The 17,135-nt window shown below is 43.0% G+C and overlaps 1 protein-coding gene across 1 annotated transcript in view; it reads left to right on the top strand.

Annotated features, from left to right (window-relative positions):
- ORC2 (origin recognition complex subunit 2) overlaps window positions 1-14,357 on the top strand; it is a 52,158-nt gene extending 37,801 nt beyond the window's left edge. Inside the window, exons 12-18 of the mRNA XM_060194168.1 lie at window positions 220-352; window positions 2,753-2,849; window positions 5,145-5,291; window positions 8,445-8,616; window positions 9,414-9,475; window positions 10,169-10,287; window positions 12,317-14,357. Coding sequence (XP_060050151.1) covers window positions 220-352; window positions 2,753-2,849; window positions 5,145-5,291; window positions 8,445-8,616; window positions 9,414-9,475; window positions 10,169-10,287; window positions 12,317-12,400 — 814 coding nt within the window. The 3' untranslated portion in view covers window positions 12,401-14,357. The remainder of the gene's footprint in view (window positions 1-219; window positions 353-2,752; window positions 2,850-5,144; window positions 5,292-8,444; window positions 8,617-9,413; window positions 9,476-10,168; window positions 10,288-12,316) is intronic.
- The last annotated feature ends 2,778 nt before the right edge of the window (window positions 14,358-17,135 follow it).

The following is a 17,135-nucleotide window of genomic DNA, read 5'->3' on the forward strand; positions in this document are numbered from 1 at the left end:
AAAGAAAGAAAGCTACTAAGATTGGTAGTATAAGCGTGGTATACAGATAATAAAATTGTGCTTTTACCTTATATAAGCTGGTAATCAGTATAGTTTTCTTAGCCATTCCAATTTTTTCTAAGCTTAACTTATATAAACTAGTCGATCATCAAACTAGTCTATCATCAAATCATACATTGTACTGAACTTGAATTTCCTGAATACTGTTTTTCCTAACAGCCTGGGGTTCAACATCGTGCTATATGGTTTGGGTTCTAAGAGAGACTTACTAGAAAAGTTTCGAACCACTATGCTGCAAGATTCCATCCACATTGTCATCAATGGCTTCTTTCCTGGAATTAGTGTGAAATCAGTAAGTTTCAAAAATGTTAAAAGGAGCATATTCTCTGCTAATCTATACCTGGCATCAAATGAGAACATTCAGTTGAAAGCATGTTTGCTTGTTTGTTTTTAGCCTTCACACTAGTAGATTACATAGTTCTTAAGATCATGGGTTTAGACTCAATGTGGTTGAACTTTGACCTTCCTACCTTATAAATGCTATTATATTAGACACAGGAAGATGTTAGCTTTGTTAACTACACCAAATACTACTAGTATTCTCTGAAGGATAAGAGAGTTGGGGGGTGATGGGCACAAATAAAAAACATTTGTATTGAGGCTCTAAAAATAATTTTAAAATATAATAATTTAAGGGAGTCAGGCAGTAGCAAAGTAGATTAAGCTCAGGTAGCGCCAAATACAAGGACCGGCATAAGGATCCTGGTTCGAGCCCCTGGCTCTCCACCTGCAGGGGAGTTGTTTCACAGGCGTTGAAGCAGGTCTGCAGGTGTCTGTCTTTCTCTCCCCATCTCTGTCTTCCCCTCCTCTCTCCATTTATCTCTGTCCTATCCAACAATGACATCAATAACAACAACAATAATAACTATAACAATAAAAAACAAGGACGACAAAAGGGAAAATAAATAAATATAAAAAAAATATATATATATATATATATATATTAGTTTAATAGAGGGCAGGGTTAATAGCATAGTGGTTATGCAAAGAGGCTTTTGTACCTGAGGCTCCAGAGTCCCTGATTCAATCCAAAGAAAATATATATGTAATAGTTTAGTAGTACTTTTGTTATAGATCATTTTTTACTGAAATGTTCATATCTTGTCATTATGTCAAAATTATTTTCAATCTTTTGCATGCTATATGTTAAAGTATTAATTCTTGAAACGTGCCAGTTTTTTCATTCTTACTTGGGAGAGGGGTGTGAGGAGGGAGAGACAGCCACAGGACTAGCACCTTGGGGGGGTGAGGGGGGAGAGAGGGTGAGACAGCCACAGGATCAGCACCTCAGCGGCAGTCTGTCACCGAGCAGCTGCACGCCACCGTGCTGTCCACATGCCCCCACACGGCACTGGGCCTTGTGCATGGAAGGCGTGCTTTCTGTTAGCTGAGCTATCTCCTGGCCTCTGTCCCCGCTTCCTTTCAACTAATACGTGTGCACAGATATGAGTCAGAGATGCAGAAGTACCAGGAGAGAAAGTCTGAGATATATCTGTTAAGGGGAGAGAACCAGAGTATGCCTCTGTGCCACTGGAATACAAAGCTCAGGTCCCTGTGGCTGCAGGTCCAGAGTTTAGTCCACTGTGCTGTCTCCTTACTGCTCAGTGCCTAGTAGAATGTTCAAAATGAGTTTTCCAACTTGTTATCCAAGTTTACTTTTTAATTTATTAAAAAAGGGGTGGTCCAAGAGGTGGCTCTTAGGCATGAGGTCCCGCGTTCAGTTTTCAGTTCCCGGCAGCACACTTACCAGCCACATCTGGTTCTTTCTTTGCTCCTATAGTTCTCATTTATAAATTAATAAAATCTTTTAAAAAATAAATAAAAATTTTGGTCTGGGAGGTGGCACAGTGATAAAGCTTTGTACTCTCAAGCATGAGGTCGAGTTTGATCCCCGGCAGCACATGTGCCAGAGTGATGTCTGGTTATTTCTCTCTCCTCTTATCTTTCTCATTAAAAATAAAATCTGGGGAGTCGGGCGGTAGCGCAGTGGGTTAAGCTCATATGGCGCAAAGCGCAAGGACCTGTGAAAGGATCCCAGTTTGAGCCCCCAGCACCCCACCTGCAGGGAAGTCACTTCACAGGCGATGAAGCAGATCCTTCCCCTCTGTGTCTTCCCCTCCTCTCTCCATTTCTCTCTGTTCTATCCAACAATGACGACATCAATAACAATAATAATAACTACATCAACAGTAAACCAAGGGCAACACAAGGGAATAAAATAAATAAAATCTTAAATAAATAAATATTAAAAAGCGGGAGTTGGGCGGTGTAACACTTGTTTGAGTGTACATATCACAGTACACAAGGACCTGGGTTCAAGCCCACGGCCTCTGCCTGCCTTCACTAGTGTTGAAACAGTGCTGCAGGTATCTCTCTGTCTCCCCCCGCTCAACTTCTCTGTCTCTATTCAATAAAATAAAAAATATTTTTTAAAAAAAAAGGCTTGAGGGCCAGCCAGATAGTGTGCTGCTATGCCCTGTGTGTGTGATCCAGGTTTGAGCCTGTTCCCCACCGCGGTGAAGGCGGCTTTGGTGCTATGCTGTCTCTCTCTCTCTCTCCCAACCCCCTCCCTCCCGCTCTGTCTCTACCTAAAGAAAAACAGTTTTTATACAGGATTGATTTTCCAGTTATATTTATCCTGTCTTACAGAATAAGTCATAATCAGTGCCTATCTTTTACTTTTATGATATAGATCCTGAATTCTATAACAGAAGAAGTATTCAATCATGTGGGTACTTTCCGCAGTTTACTGGATCAGCTAGACTGGATTATAAAGAAATTGAAAGAAGGTAACATGCCATTGATGCTCTGGTTTGAGAGTGAAGCTGAACACACACTTTTGCTAATTGCTGTATTAGTACGAACTTTTTCTGTGAACTTCACTTACCTAAGGCGATACTCACACTACCTCAAATTTGTAGGGCCAAAGGTCTCTTATTTATTTTTTCTTTTCTTGTCAGTGTAAAGTGTTTTCAATTGATTGGTACAACTTTCATTATTTCTGTAGCATTTAATCTGTTCTTGTTGTGAGCAGAACTTCAGTGTTCTGGGTCAACTTTTTCAGATAGATAAAAGTTGCAAGTGGTGAAGCAATGCTGCAGGTGTCTCTTTGTCTCTCTATTTTCCCCTCCCTCAATTTCTGACTATCTCTATCCAATAAATTAAAAAAAAAAAAAAAGTCATCCCAGAGTGGTCAAGTTCCAGCAATTACCACCAACAGCAACAATAATAGAATTACTAGACCTGTTTAAAAAGCATCATTAAAGAAAACAAATATTTACCTGATCCTACATTATTTTGTCTCTCTCTCTTAACTTTTATTCATTTATTATTTGATGGGGCAGAGAGACATTGAGAGAGGAGCGGGGGAGAGAGAGGGAGAGAGACAGAGACACCTACAGCAGTGCTTGAACACTTATGAAGCTTTCTCCCTGCACAAGGGGACCAGGGTCTTGTAATGCGCACACTTACCCAGGTGTGCCACTGCGAGCCCCACCCTTTATATCTCTGTATGATTTCAGATTTTGCACAAAAAAAAAAAAAAGACTTATTCTACTTTCTACTTTTTACCCATTTCCTTCTTAGTTTCTGGCTGTTGCCTGACCTGCACACGCTCTCTCTCTCTATATATATATATATATTTTTTTTTTTCCCCTTTTGTTGCCCTTGTATTATTGTTGTTACTGATGTCGTTGTTGGATAGGACAGAGAGAAATGGAAAAAGGAGGGAAAGACAGAGGGGGGAGAGAAAAATAGACACCTGCAGACCTGCTTCAACGCCTGTGAAGCGACTCCCCTGCAGGTGGGGAGCCGGGGGCTCGAACCGGGATCCTTATGCAGGTCCTTTCACTTTGTGCCACGTGCGCTTAACACGCTGTGCTACCTCCCGACTCCCCTGACCTGCTCTTTGATAGTCGCTGCCCCATCCTACAGTTCTCCTTTACCAACTTTCATGATTCTCTACTTCTCTAAATTACTGATATATTGATCCGCCTCTAAAATTCCTTCTTCCCGTTCTCTGTTTCCTTTGGCTTTGGTGATAATGGGTAAACACACACACACACACACAGGATTTATTCTATTTTATGTGAAACGGGGTGTGCAGACACCTTACCAGCACTCCTGCGCATGAGTGTTGGGGACTCTGGACCTCATGCTTGAGTGTTCTGTGCTGTAGCTAGTGCTCCACTTCCTGAGCCGCTGCTGCATGTTTGTTAACATTTTGTGAAAATATTTATTGTTTTCCCCAGAGCACTGCCTAGCTCTGGCTTGTGGTGGTGCAGGGGATTGAACCTGGGACTTTGGAGTGTTAAGCACAAGAATCTCTTTGCATAACCATTACACTAGCTTCCTCTTTTGTTTTATTTATTTATTAATGCGAGAAAAAGAGAAACACCAGAGCATCATCTGGTACATGTGATGCCAGGATTCAAATGTATTCTTAGGTTCAGAGTTTCAGCCACTGCACCACTCCAGGCAGCCAGTGTCTGTCTGCCTTCCTTCCTTCCTTCCTCCCTCCCTCCCTTCCTTTCTTTCTCTCCTTTTTTCCTTCCTTCCTTTCTCCCTCCCTCTTTCCTATAATTTTATTGAGGAGGTAATGGTGTACAGTACAGTTGTTGACACACAGGTATGATTTCTCATGTCACAAAGATTGTGTATCTCTTATTTTTCTCCAGGGTTATCACTGGGGCTCAGTGCTGCCACTATGAACCCATTGCTCCTGGCGGCCATTTTTTCCATTTTATTGGATAGGACAGAGAGAAATTGAGAGAGGAGGGGGCAGGAAGAGAGGGAGAGAGAAACAGAGACACCTGCAGACCTGCTTCACTGCTTGTGAAGTCTCCCTCCTGTTCGTCCGTGTCGTTCCCCCCCCTCGTAGATGGGAAGCTGGGGGCTCAAATAGGGTCCCTGTGCCTAGTACTATATGAACTCAGCCGGGTGTGCCACCACCTGGCCCCCAAGATTGTGCATCTCTAAGCAAGTTGTTATGTCCTATACTCCTCTGATAGATTCTCTAGTACATAGGCATGACGTGTGGCACAGACCTCACACATACACCTTGCAAATAATGTTTTTTCTTTCAGATTCTACCTTAGAACTCTTTCTTCTCATCCACAATTTGGATAGCCAAATGTTGAGAGGGGACAGAAGCCAGCAAATTATTGGACACTTGTCATCTTTACCAAACCTCTACCTTATAGCAACTATTGATCACCTCAACGCTCCTCTCAGTAAGTGAATACTACTATTTTTCTTGAATTATCAGTCTTAAAAAAAATCATTTTGGGGGGCTGGGTGGTAGCACAGCGGGTTAAGCGCATATGGCGAAAAGCACAAGGACCGGCGTAAGGATCCCAGTTAGAGCCCCCAACTCCCCACTGGCAGAGGGGTCGCTTCGCAAGCAGTGAAGCAGGTCTGCAGGTGTCTCTTTCTCTCCCCCTCTCAGTCTTCCCCTCCTCTCTCCATTTCTCTCTGTTCTGTCCAACAACAACGACAACTATAGCAACAACAAGGGCAACAAAATGGGAAAAGTAGCCTCCAGGAGCAGTGAATTTGAAGCAAGCTGGCACCAACGATGGCCCTGGAGGCAAAAAAAAAATCTTTTTGGGGTGCTCGAGCTGTAGCACTACAAGTTAACCACACAGGTAGGGGAGTCGCTTCACAAGCGGTTCATAAGCGGTAAAGCAGGTCTGCAGGTATCTATCTTTCTCTCCTCCTCTCTGTCTTCCCCTCCTCTCCATTTCTCTCTGTCCTATTCAACAACAATAGCAATGACAACAACAATAACCACAACAATGATAAAAACAAGGTCAACAAAAAGGAAAATAAATATTTTTAAAAATTCGTTTTGGGGGCTAGGGAGATAGCATAATGGTTCTGCAAACGATTTTTTTTTTTCCTCCAGGGTTATTGCTGCGGCTTAGTGCCTGCACCATGAATCCACTGCTCCTGGAGGCCATTTTTTTTTCCCCTTTTGTTGCCATTGTTGTAGCCTTGTGGTTATTATTGTTGTTGATGTCATTCATTGTTGGATGGGACAGAGAGAAATGGAGAGAGGAGGGGAAGACGGGGAGAGAAAGATGAACACCTGCAGACCTGCTCCACCACCTGTGAAGTGACTCCCCTGCAGGTAGGGAGCCGGGGGCTCGAACTGGGATCCTTATGTTGGTCCTTGCACTTTACGCCACGTGCGCTTAACCCATTGCACTACCGCCCAGCCCCCCTGCAAACAACTTCTATCCCTGAGGCTTTGTGGTCTCAACTTCAATCCCAGCACCAACAGAACCCAGAGCTGAGCAGTGCTCTGGTCTGTATATGTGTATTTTTTTCTGTATCTCTCTCATTAAATATTTTAAACTTTCATTTTTTAAAAATTTTAAATTATATTCATTTATTTATTGGAGAGAGACAGCCAGAAATTGAGAGGGGAAGGGAGATAGAGAGGAAGAGAGACAGAGAGACACCTGCAGCCCTGCTTCATCACTCATGAAGTTTTCCCCCTGCAGGTGGGGACTGGGAACTCTAACCTGTGTCCTGGTGCACGGTAATGTTATCGTTCAGCCAGGTGCGCCACCACCCGGCCCCCTTATTTATTTATTTATTTATTTATTTATTTATTATTTTTTTATATTTTATTTATTTATGAGAAAGACAGGCAGAGAGAAAGAACCAGACATCACTCTGGCACATGTGCTTCTGGGGATCGAACTCGGGACCTCATACTTGAGAGTCCAAAGCTTTATCACTGTGCCACCTCCCAGACCACTATTTATTTATTTTTATGTGAGCACTGTTCAGCTCTGGCTGAACAGTGTTGGTGCCATGAACTGAACCTGAGACTTGTGCTTCAGGCATGAGAGTCTCTTTATAGAACAATTATGCTATTTACCTCACCTCTATGCATTTAGGTCTGAGACTTTGTGATGTTCCTGTAGAACAAATGTTAAATTATTTTTTATATATTTATTTATTTTCCCTTTTGTTGTCCTTGGGATTTTTATTTTTTATTGTTGTAGTTATTATTGATGTCATCGTTGTTGGATAGGATAGAGAGAAATGGAAAGAGGAGAAGACAGAGGGGGAGAGAAAGATAGACACCTGCAGACCTGCTTCACTACTTGTGAAGCGACTCCCCTGCAGGTGGGGAGCTGGAGGCTCGAACTGGGTCCTTGTGCTTAACCTGCTGCACTACCCCCTGACTCCCCTAAATTATTATTTTTTTTTTGGAGGGGATTAATGGTTCACAGACTATATCTAGGTAGCTGCTTGTTTAAGTCAAGTCTGGGACTACTGGAGTAGGTTACTTTGAGAGTGTGGAGTTCTGTTGCCATGTGCATGGTCCAGGGTCAAGCCTGGTGTCCATTGCATTGGAGGGAGATTTGCCGATGTAATCTCTCTCTCTCTCTCTCTCTCTCTATCTCTTCCCCTCCCTCTATCTAAAAATAAAAATTAAAATTTGTCTTTTGGGGGCTAGAAGGTAGCTCATCTTGTGGTGCACATGCCTTGCCAAGTTTGCAGCCTGATTTCTAGTCCCAGGACCGCATAGGAGGGGTTAGCTCCCTAGTGTGATGCCATTCTGTCTTTTTCCTCTCTCTCTGAAATAAAAAATAAATAAATAAAATCAAAGAGTTGGCCCTGGAGTGGTGAACATCACCCATAATGTGAAACTATAGCACTGTTCCAAAAGTAGAACAGCTTGATCACATTCATCTATTTTAGTTGATGTTTAATATACAAGTGAAAATTCTGCTGCAAGGGCCAGGCAGTGGCACACCTGGTTAAGCGCTCACAATACAGTGCACAAAGACCCAGGTTCAAGCCCCTGAACTTCACCTGTAGGGGGAATGCTTTGCAAGTGGTGAAGCAGGGCTGCAGGTGTCTTTCACTGTCTCCCTTCCCTCTCACTTTCCCTGTCTCTATCCATTAAATAAATTCTTTCCTTCTTTCTTTCTCTTTCTTCCTTTCTCCCTCCCTCCCTCCCTCCTTCCCTCCTTCCTTCCTTCCTCCCCCCTCCTTCCTTCCTTCTTCCTTCCTTTCTTCCTTCTTTCCTTCCTTCTTTTTGACCAGAGCACTGCTCAACTCTGGCTTATGTTGGTGCAAGGATTGAACCTGGGACTTTGGAGCATCAGGCATGGCAGTCTCTTTGCATAACCATTATGCTGTCTACCCCCACCCTCCATCAAATAAGTAAATAATATTTCTTTAAAGATTCTGATGTTATTGACAATTAAATTAGGTTGTGAGATGCTGCTTTTGGTGGGGAAAATGAAAAAATTGAGGGTTCTTTTATTTAATGGTTCCTCAGTCTTTGCAGAGTGAAATCTTGCAGCATGGCACTGTAGAAATAGCCTGTAACTTGTGTTTCCCTTGCTCATGTGCTGTAGTGTGGGATCATGCAAAGCAGAGTCTTTATAACTGGCTCTGGTATGAAACGACCACCTATAACCCATACACTGAAGAGACCTCCTATGAAAACTCTCTTCTGGTGAGACAGTCCGGATCGCTACCACTCAGTTCCCTCATTCATGTCTTACGAAGCCTTACCCCTAATGCCAGGTAAGACTGAAAACTATAGGTGTCTATGTATTTTAACATGAGCACAGTTTAGTTTTAGTGTTGATACTTATGTCCCCGTTAGTTGGAAGGGTTAAGAGAAAGAAACAGTATTGGCATCAGGACATAGCATGTGTGAGGACCTAAATTGGAGCCTCTAGCACCACATGATATATCAGGGAATAACACCAGAAGAATTGTATGGTGCAGGGCCAGGCGGTGGTGCAGCTGGCTAAGTGATTGTGTTTCAGTGCACAAGGACCCGGGTTCAAGCCCCTGGGCGCCACCTGCAGGGGAAAGCTTCATGAGTGGTGAAGCAGGGTTGCAGATGTCTCAATTTTTCCCCCTCCTCTCAATTTGTCTCCATCCAATTAATTAATTAATTAAAAATATAATTATTAAAAAAAGAGAATTGTATGTGGAATGACACTGTGGTGTTCTGTCTCTGTCTCTCTCTAAATGAAAATGAGCCGAGGCTCAGCAGTATTGCAGATGTGCAAAAGTCCAAGTTTATCCCCCAGTCTCACAAGAAAACGTGCATATACACGAACATGTGTGTATACCTGACTGGGCTGAAGACTTTTTAAGATTTATGTATTATTAACGTGAGGGAGGAGCAGAGCATGGCCTTGGCACGTACAGTGTCAGGGGCCAAACTCAGGACCTCACTCGAGACAGTGCTACCTCACGAGCCACTAATGGAAGGCGGTGTGTGAGTGGATTGTTTGAAGATTTACTCATGTCTCGGTGACTCTGTCTTAAAAATCCTATCTTTGAATGCCTGTTCGTTTTTCCTGCAGGGGGATTTTCAAGCTGCTGATAAAGTACCAGCTGGATAACCAGGATAACCCTTCTTACACAGGTACCAGTACTCATGGTGTTCGCTTGTGTGACTACCCTTATGCTCCTCTTCCTGACATGGACTAGTAGCAGCATGGTAGTTTCTCACAGCAGCGAGGGGCTTGCTCTCTGTGTCTGCCACAAGGCAAACTTCAGGTGACCCTGTGGAGACGTGGCTAGCCTGTTTTTTTTGTCTATGTAATTAAGACAAACCCAGCCTACTTTAAATATTTTTTTATTATTTATTTTCCCTTTTGTTGACATTGTTTTCTATTGTTGTAATTATTGTTGTTGTTATTGATGATGTTGTTAGATAGGACAGAGAGAAATGGAGAGAGAGGAGGAGAGAAAGATAAGACACCTGCAGACCTGCTTCAGCGCCAGTCAAGGGACTACCTTACAGATGGGGAGTCGGGGGCTCGAACCGAGATCCTTAATGCTGGTTCTTGTGTTTTGCACCATATGCGCTTAACCTGCTGCGCTACCACCCGACTCCCATTTATTTACTTTTAAATGAGAGAGATACAGAGAGAATGACACACAGAGATCAGAGCCTCAGGCATGAGAATCTTTTGCAGAACCATCTTGCTGTCTCCCCAGCCCACAACACCTAAATATTTTCTATAGCACTTTTATTTTCTGTGATTTTTTTTTTATATGTGGGGTCATGATTTTCATGTTGACATATGTTCACATGTCCTTTTGAACTTTTTAGGACTTTCTTTTCAAGACTTTTACCAGCAGTGTCGGGAGGCATTCCTTGTCAATAGTGATTTGACACTTCGGGCCCAGTTAACTGAATTTAGGGACCACAAGCTTATAAAAACAAAGAAGGTGAGACTTTGATGTTATAACATTATTTACCCAAGATATGATCGTGGGGCCAAGCTGTGGCGCACCTCATAGAGCGGGTGTGTTACACTGTGCAAGGACCCCAGTTCTAGCCCTTGGTTCCCCACCTGCAGGGGAGAAGCTTCATGAGAAGCAGTGCTGGAAATGCCTCTTTCTCTCCCTCCTCTATTTCCCCATTCCCTCTCTCCAGTCCCTCTCAATTTCTCTGTGTCTGTCCACTAAATAAATGGAAGAAAGGAAAGGAAAGGAGGGAGGGAAGACTGAATAAATATGCCCAAAACAACAACTTTTTTAAAAAGCTTGCTAGCAAGGGGGAGAGAGAGCATAATGGTTACATAAAAAGTCTCATGCCTAAGGCTCCAAAGTCCCAGATTGAATCCCCCACACCCTCACAAATGAGAGCAGAGCAGTGCTCTGGTAATAAGTAAATGTGTGCATTTTTGCTCAGGTCTGATTATGAATCTGAGGTTCTAGAATGGGTCAGAAGGACCCACTGAGGTGTGTTGAAAGAGATTAATGCTTTGCTGCGGAACAGAAACCGTCAGAGTTGTAGTTTAGAGTAACACGCCATTGGAAGTATGTCAAATGATTCCATTCCCTTCTCTTCCTTGACTTACCCTTTCATTAAGCCTGTTTATTTAAACCAGAGCACTGTTCCACTCTGGCTTATGATGTGTGTAGAATTGAACCTGAGCCCTCCAAACTTAGGCATGAAAGAAAGTCTTTTATTGCACAACCATTATGCTGTTTTCCTGCCTCTCCTGTATATTTAATAAGCATTAAGTATTATCAGCTATTATACAAAGAATTAGAATTCAGTAGTTATTTAGTGAGACCCTTAATGGAGGAAATAAACACTGTTAAGATAATTAGAAATCTGTAACATTTTAGCCATGCTAAATCATATGATCAGGAGACACATGGTTCTGAAAGAGCATATTAAAATAGATCGTTTTGGAGCTGTGTGGTGGCACACCCAGTTGAGGGCACATTACAATAAGCAAGGCCCCACGAGATCTGGCTGGGCTAGTGGCTCTTCCTGTGGACAATAAGCAAGGCCCCGGGTTCGAGTCCTTGGTTCCCACCTGCAGGGGAAAAGCATGGCAAGTGGTGAAGCAGGGCTGCTGGTGTCTTTCTGTCTCCCTCCCTCCCTGTCTCCCCCTACCCTCTCGATTTCTGGCAGTACTATCCAATATATAAATAATAAAGTAAATAAAGACATTCAAATTAAAATAGATTGATTTAGCTTACTTACAGGTGTCACAAAAGTTCACTGCATTAAAATCTAAGGACTTGAAGATAACAAGCCCAAAAAGGAAGGGTAAATCATTCTAAGCCAGAACAGCATATGTAGAAACCCTGGGCAAGACACCTCTGTGTGCCCCTCTGCTTTTTTTTTTTAAATATATTTTAATATTTATTTATTTTGTTGCCCTTGTTTTTTTATTGTAGTTATTATTGTTATTATTGATGTTGTCATTGTTGGATAGGACAGAGAGAAATGGAGAGAGGGGGAGAGAAAAATAGACACTTGCAGACCTGCTTCACCACCTGTGAAGTGACTCCCCTGCAGGTGGGGAGCCGAGAGCTCGAACCAGGATCCTTACTCCCCTCTTTGCACTTTGTGCCACGTGTGCTTAACCTGCTGAACTACCACCCGACTCCCCTCTGCTTTGGTTTTTATAGAAGACTTATACCGTATTAAGGAAGTCAAATTCACTTTCTGTTTGTAGGATTTCAGTATCTGATAGTTTTTGGTCTAACATCAAAGTCCTTGATCCATTTGGAATTTACTTTTGTATCTGGTGAAATACAGTGGTCCAGTTTCATTCTTCTGCACATCTCAACCCAACTTTTCAACACCATTTATTGAAGAGACTCTCTTTTCCCCCATTTAATAACCTGGGCACCTTTGTCCAAGATTAGATATCCATAGGTGTTAAAGTTGGATTTAAATGTATATTTTACACAGATTACTTACTAACATCCAGGGTATTCTTACATCTTCTAGGGGACTGACGGTGTTGAGTGTTTATTAATCCCTGTTGACAGTGGAACATTGACTGAGTTCCTGGAAAAGGAAGAAGAGTCTTGAAGCAGTTCTTCATTCTTGAATCTTCTGTGGAAGGGTTGTTGTACCCAGCTGCCACTCCTTGAAAGTGTCACGTTTACATCCAACATCAGATTGTTTTTCCTTTGAGAAAGATTTTACTATCAGGAGGTTCCGGAAATGTCACCGATCCGCACCGTGGTTGGCCCAGCTGGTGTACCATCCTGGTACTATGCAGTGGTCCTCGCACTGGAGGAATGTGCCTTTCAGTCATTACCTCTCCAGAGACTTGCTGGGGTGGGCGTTGTGCTCAGGGATTACCTGGAACTGGATGGTCTTGATTTGTGTTTTTTTTTTAAACTAGAGGTGATTTTACTCATTTTCTAGGGCCTTTTAGCACTCTTGCAACAGACTGTCTGCAAATGTGACTGATCACAGAGTATGAAAGTATACTCACATTGGCCCTGCGCAGATTGCTGTCTATGTGTCCAAAATGGTGAGTGTATTGGAGAAGGCAGTTGGCCTCTTCCTGTTTGGGAAATGACTTAACAAAACACAGAGACAGGACAGCAGCTGATGGAGCCGTCTTCTCTTAGAGGAAAGGGCAAGGCACTACTCAGTAGGAATAAGTGGAGAGAACACAGCAAATTCACAGAATGTAGACCGAGCCTAGAAAGCACATGAAACACTAGATTGGGGCACACAGAGTTCACGTCTGTGCAGTCACCTTCACAATGTGAGTGAGAAGCCAGGATAGAGAAATACAGCCCTAAATTAACACTTGAGTCATTATTTTCAAAGCAACAGAAAATAAAAATTTATTCTTGTACATTGTCCTATTTTTCTCAAGTAGTGCATTAATGGCTGGCATTAAATTGGTGTTAATTTCTCTGTTATGTAGACCTAACAAAGTCACTTTTCAGATATTTTTGGGTTTTTCTTCAAGTGACAATTTCAAGCCTCCTGAACGCTTAAAGGAGACTTTCTTCTTACAAAAGAAAGAAAAGAGGAAAAAAAATAATTAAAAAAATCTTAGCCACTGTAGTCAGCTTACTGCTACCACATACTCCCTGAAATATTCCATACTTAGAAATGAGATTCCTTGTTAAGGTTTCACTAATGTGTACAGCATCACCATTTTCCACTCATTTCACGCCTTGTACACCTTTTTCATAAAAAGCCCCAAATGGGGGCCAGGCGGTGGTGCAGCAGGTGAAGCACAAGGACCCACGCAAGGATCCTGGTTCGAGCCCCCAGCTTCCCACCTACAGGAGGGTTCCTTTGCAAGCGGTGAAGCAGCTCTTCAGGTGTCTTTCTCTCCCCCTCTCTATCTTCCCCTCCTGTCTCAGTTTCTCTCTGTCCTATCTAATAAAATGGCCACCAGGAGCAGTGGATTCATAGTGTAGGCACCAAGCCCCAGCAATAAAAATAAAGGCAAAAAAAAAATTAAAGATAAAAAATTCCAAACTACACAAGTTTAATAATCATTTATTTGTGACATAGAACTATATATCAAATCCATGTTTTAAAGGTTTGTGTGTGTGTGTGTATATATATATACATATATGGTCTTCAATATAATTACTTAACAATATTGCAACAAATTTGGTCGTGAAAGTGATTCTAAAAATGTTTTTAATTGCACCAAAGGAAGTTCCACGCAAAGTGAGTTTCCTTCTCAAATCCAGTTTCTTGGGTAGCCATTGATAGTGGTTTAAGTATTCTTTCAAGAGGTATATATGTCATGCAAGGATATTTGTATATATTTCTCCTTTACCGAGCACAAATGGTAACACATGATACTTGCTTTTATTTTCCTTTTTCTTACTCCAGTTTATAGTAGCTTACTGAAAAGAATATCAAAATCTTTAATGGCCTAATGTAAATTTTGCATTTGCTTAAATAACTACTGGTTTATTTTTATATTTCTGTGTCTATACTATTTTCAAGCAGGATGTATCAGTCTTTGCTCTTAATAAATGAAAATTCAATTTGAATAAAACCACTTTGTAAGTTTTGTTATTTATCATTATTACTATTTTTACTAAAAACATTTTGAAATGTTTCAGAAATGTTATGAGTGTATTTTACACAGCTGATGAGGATCTGGGCAGATGACATGCGCTTCAGTAGGTAGTCTGAGCATCGGTGTTCCATAAAGCTGTAATTGGTGGGGGGTGTGGGGGGGTCGCTTCACAGGAGGTGAAGCAGGTCTGCACGTGTCTTTCTCTCCCCCTGTCTTCCCCTCCTCTCTCCATTTCTCTCTGTCCTATCCAACAACGACAACATCAATAACAACACCAATAATAACTACAACAGAGAGGGAGGGAGGGGGAGAGAGACACCTGCAGACCTGCTTCACCACTTGTGAAGTGTTCCTGCTGCAGGTGGGGAGTGGGAGCTCGAACCCAGGTCTTTGCACATTGTACTGTGTATACTTAGCCAGAGAGACACCTGCAGATTCAATGACCTGGGACTGGGCAGTGGCTCACCCACATGATCATGAGCAAGGATCTGGGTTCTAGCCCCTAGTCTCTTGCTGCAGGTGTCTCAATAACATTCCCTACCCTCTCAATTTCTCTATCAAAAAAGGAGGGAAAAGAATGGGCAAAGAGAGACCCCATGCAGTACTGTTGTATTGCTTGTGAAGTTTTCACCTTGCGATGGAGACCCCGGGCTTGCACCCTGCTCCTCACAGGTACCAAGGTGTGGCCTACTGCCCCGGGTCAACTCCTGTATAGCGTGGGAGGCAGTGGAGTAGATAAGGCATTGGGTTTCCAAGCACAAGATCTCTGGAATAATGTGCTAACTTTTTTTCTTGCCTCCAGGGTTATCCTGGGGCTTGGTGCCAGCACTACAAATCCACTGCTCCTAGAGGCTGTTTTTTCCCTTTTGTTGTCCTTGTTATTGCCGTGGTTGTTGGATAGTGCTGGGAAATTATGCAGATGCAGTCATATCTGCCAAGCTGTCCCCTCAGGCTTTGCCACTTCCCAGGATATTCTCATATTCTCGCAGTGCCTTTTTCAACCAATCCTGTCCCACCACGTCACTCCGGTTGCCCTATAAAGCCCTTCTTCCGCCCCTTGTTTCTCTTGCCCACTTTTCAAATTGGTGATTAGAGGCAAGGGAGGGTGGTCCAGGAGGCGGCCATTTTTTGCTACCTCCTTGTGGCCCGAACCACTGCACTCTCACCCAACTCTGAGGTGCCCGTGTGAATAAAGATTTGTGTTCCCTCTTCACTCCGGATCTCCTCTCTCTCTTCTCCGCAGTGCAGCCCCACAAGATAGGACAGAGAGAAATGGAGAGGAGAGACAGGGAGAAGAGAAAGACACACACTTGCAGACCTGCTTCACCAACCCCCCCCAATCCCCCCGCAGGTGGGGAGCCATGGACTTGCACTGGGATCCTTGCATGGATCTGTGCGGTTTGCGCCATGTGCGCTTAACCCGCTGTGGTACCGTCCACTCCCCAACATTTTTAAAAGTCTGATTTAGAGACTGCCTCTTGCAAATGGACCACTCCCCGTCCAGGTGTTTTCCCTTTCTTTGTTTTTTAAAGTTCCACCCATCAGTCATTGAGTATTTATCTTCCTTCTGACTATTTTAATATGATCTCAAGTTTTTCTCTTTATGGGGGAATTAATGGTTTACAGCTGACAGTAAAATACAGTAGTTGGCACATGTGTGATATTTCTCAGTTTTCTGTGAAACACTCTCACCCCCAGCCTAGGTCCTCCTTCATGACTGCTTCAAGTTCCTTCCAAGATGTGGCAAAGGAGACTTCCTCTTTGTTACAGCCTAGTAGTACTCCACCTGCATATAAAATACTTTTACGACCAGGGTCATCGCCAGGGCTTAGTGCCTGCATGATTCCCATCATTCGCTTTACCTTTCTTTTATGATAGATGACGAGACAGAGTAAGATAGAGGCACTTGCAGGACTTTGCACTAGTGAAACTTCCTCCTTGCAGATGGTCCTGGAGGCTTAAGTGTGAGCCCTCACACACTCTACCAAGTGAGTTGCTGCCCAGCCCCATCTTTTTATTTATTTATTTTTATTTTTAAATTTATTTATTGGATAGAGACAACCAGAAATTGGGAGGGGAGGGGGAGATAGGAAGAGACAGCCACTTGCAGCCCTGCTTCACCACTCCTAAAGCTTTCCCCCTGCAGGTGGGGACCAGGGGCTCAAACCCAGGTCCTTGCACATTGTAACACGTGAACATGTGCGATCAATCAGGTACACCACCACGTGACCTCCATAACACAACATCTTTTTTTTTTTTTTTTTTTTGCCTCCAGAGTTATTGCTGGGGCTCAGTGCACCATGAATCCACTGCTCCTGGAGGCCATTTTTTCCCTTTTGTTGCCCTTGTTGTTTTTATCATTGTTTTTGTTATTATTGTTGTTGTTAGATAGGACAGAGAGAAATGGAGAGGGGAAGACAGAGGGGGAAAGATAGACACCTGCAGACCTGCTTCACCACTTGTGAAGCAACCCCCCAGGAGGTGGGGAGCCAGTTCAAACCAGGATCTCTATGCTAGACCTTGTGGTTTGCGCCATGTGCACTTAACCCGCTGCACTACTGCCCGACCCTACAACTTTTTAAAAATATAGTTTAGTCATTTTATTTTATATATGTGTGTGTGTGTGTGTGTGTACGTGTTTAATGAATGAGAGGTCAGAGAACTGATCATCTGGCCTATGGTGGTGCTGGGGATTGAACCTGGGGCTTTAGGCCTCAGGCATGAGAGTCTTGTGCAGAACCATTATTCAGTCTC

The sequence above is a fragment of the Erinaceus europaeus genome, chromosome 7 (assembly GCF_950295315.1).
Source record: "Erinaceus europaeus chromosome 7, mEriEur2.1, whole genome shotgun sequence".
In the NCBI taxonomy this organism is placed as follows: Eukaryota; Metazoa; Chordata; class Mammalia; order Eulipotyphla; family Erinaceidae; genus Erinaceus; species Erinaceus europaeus.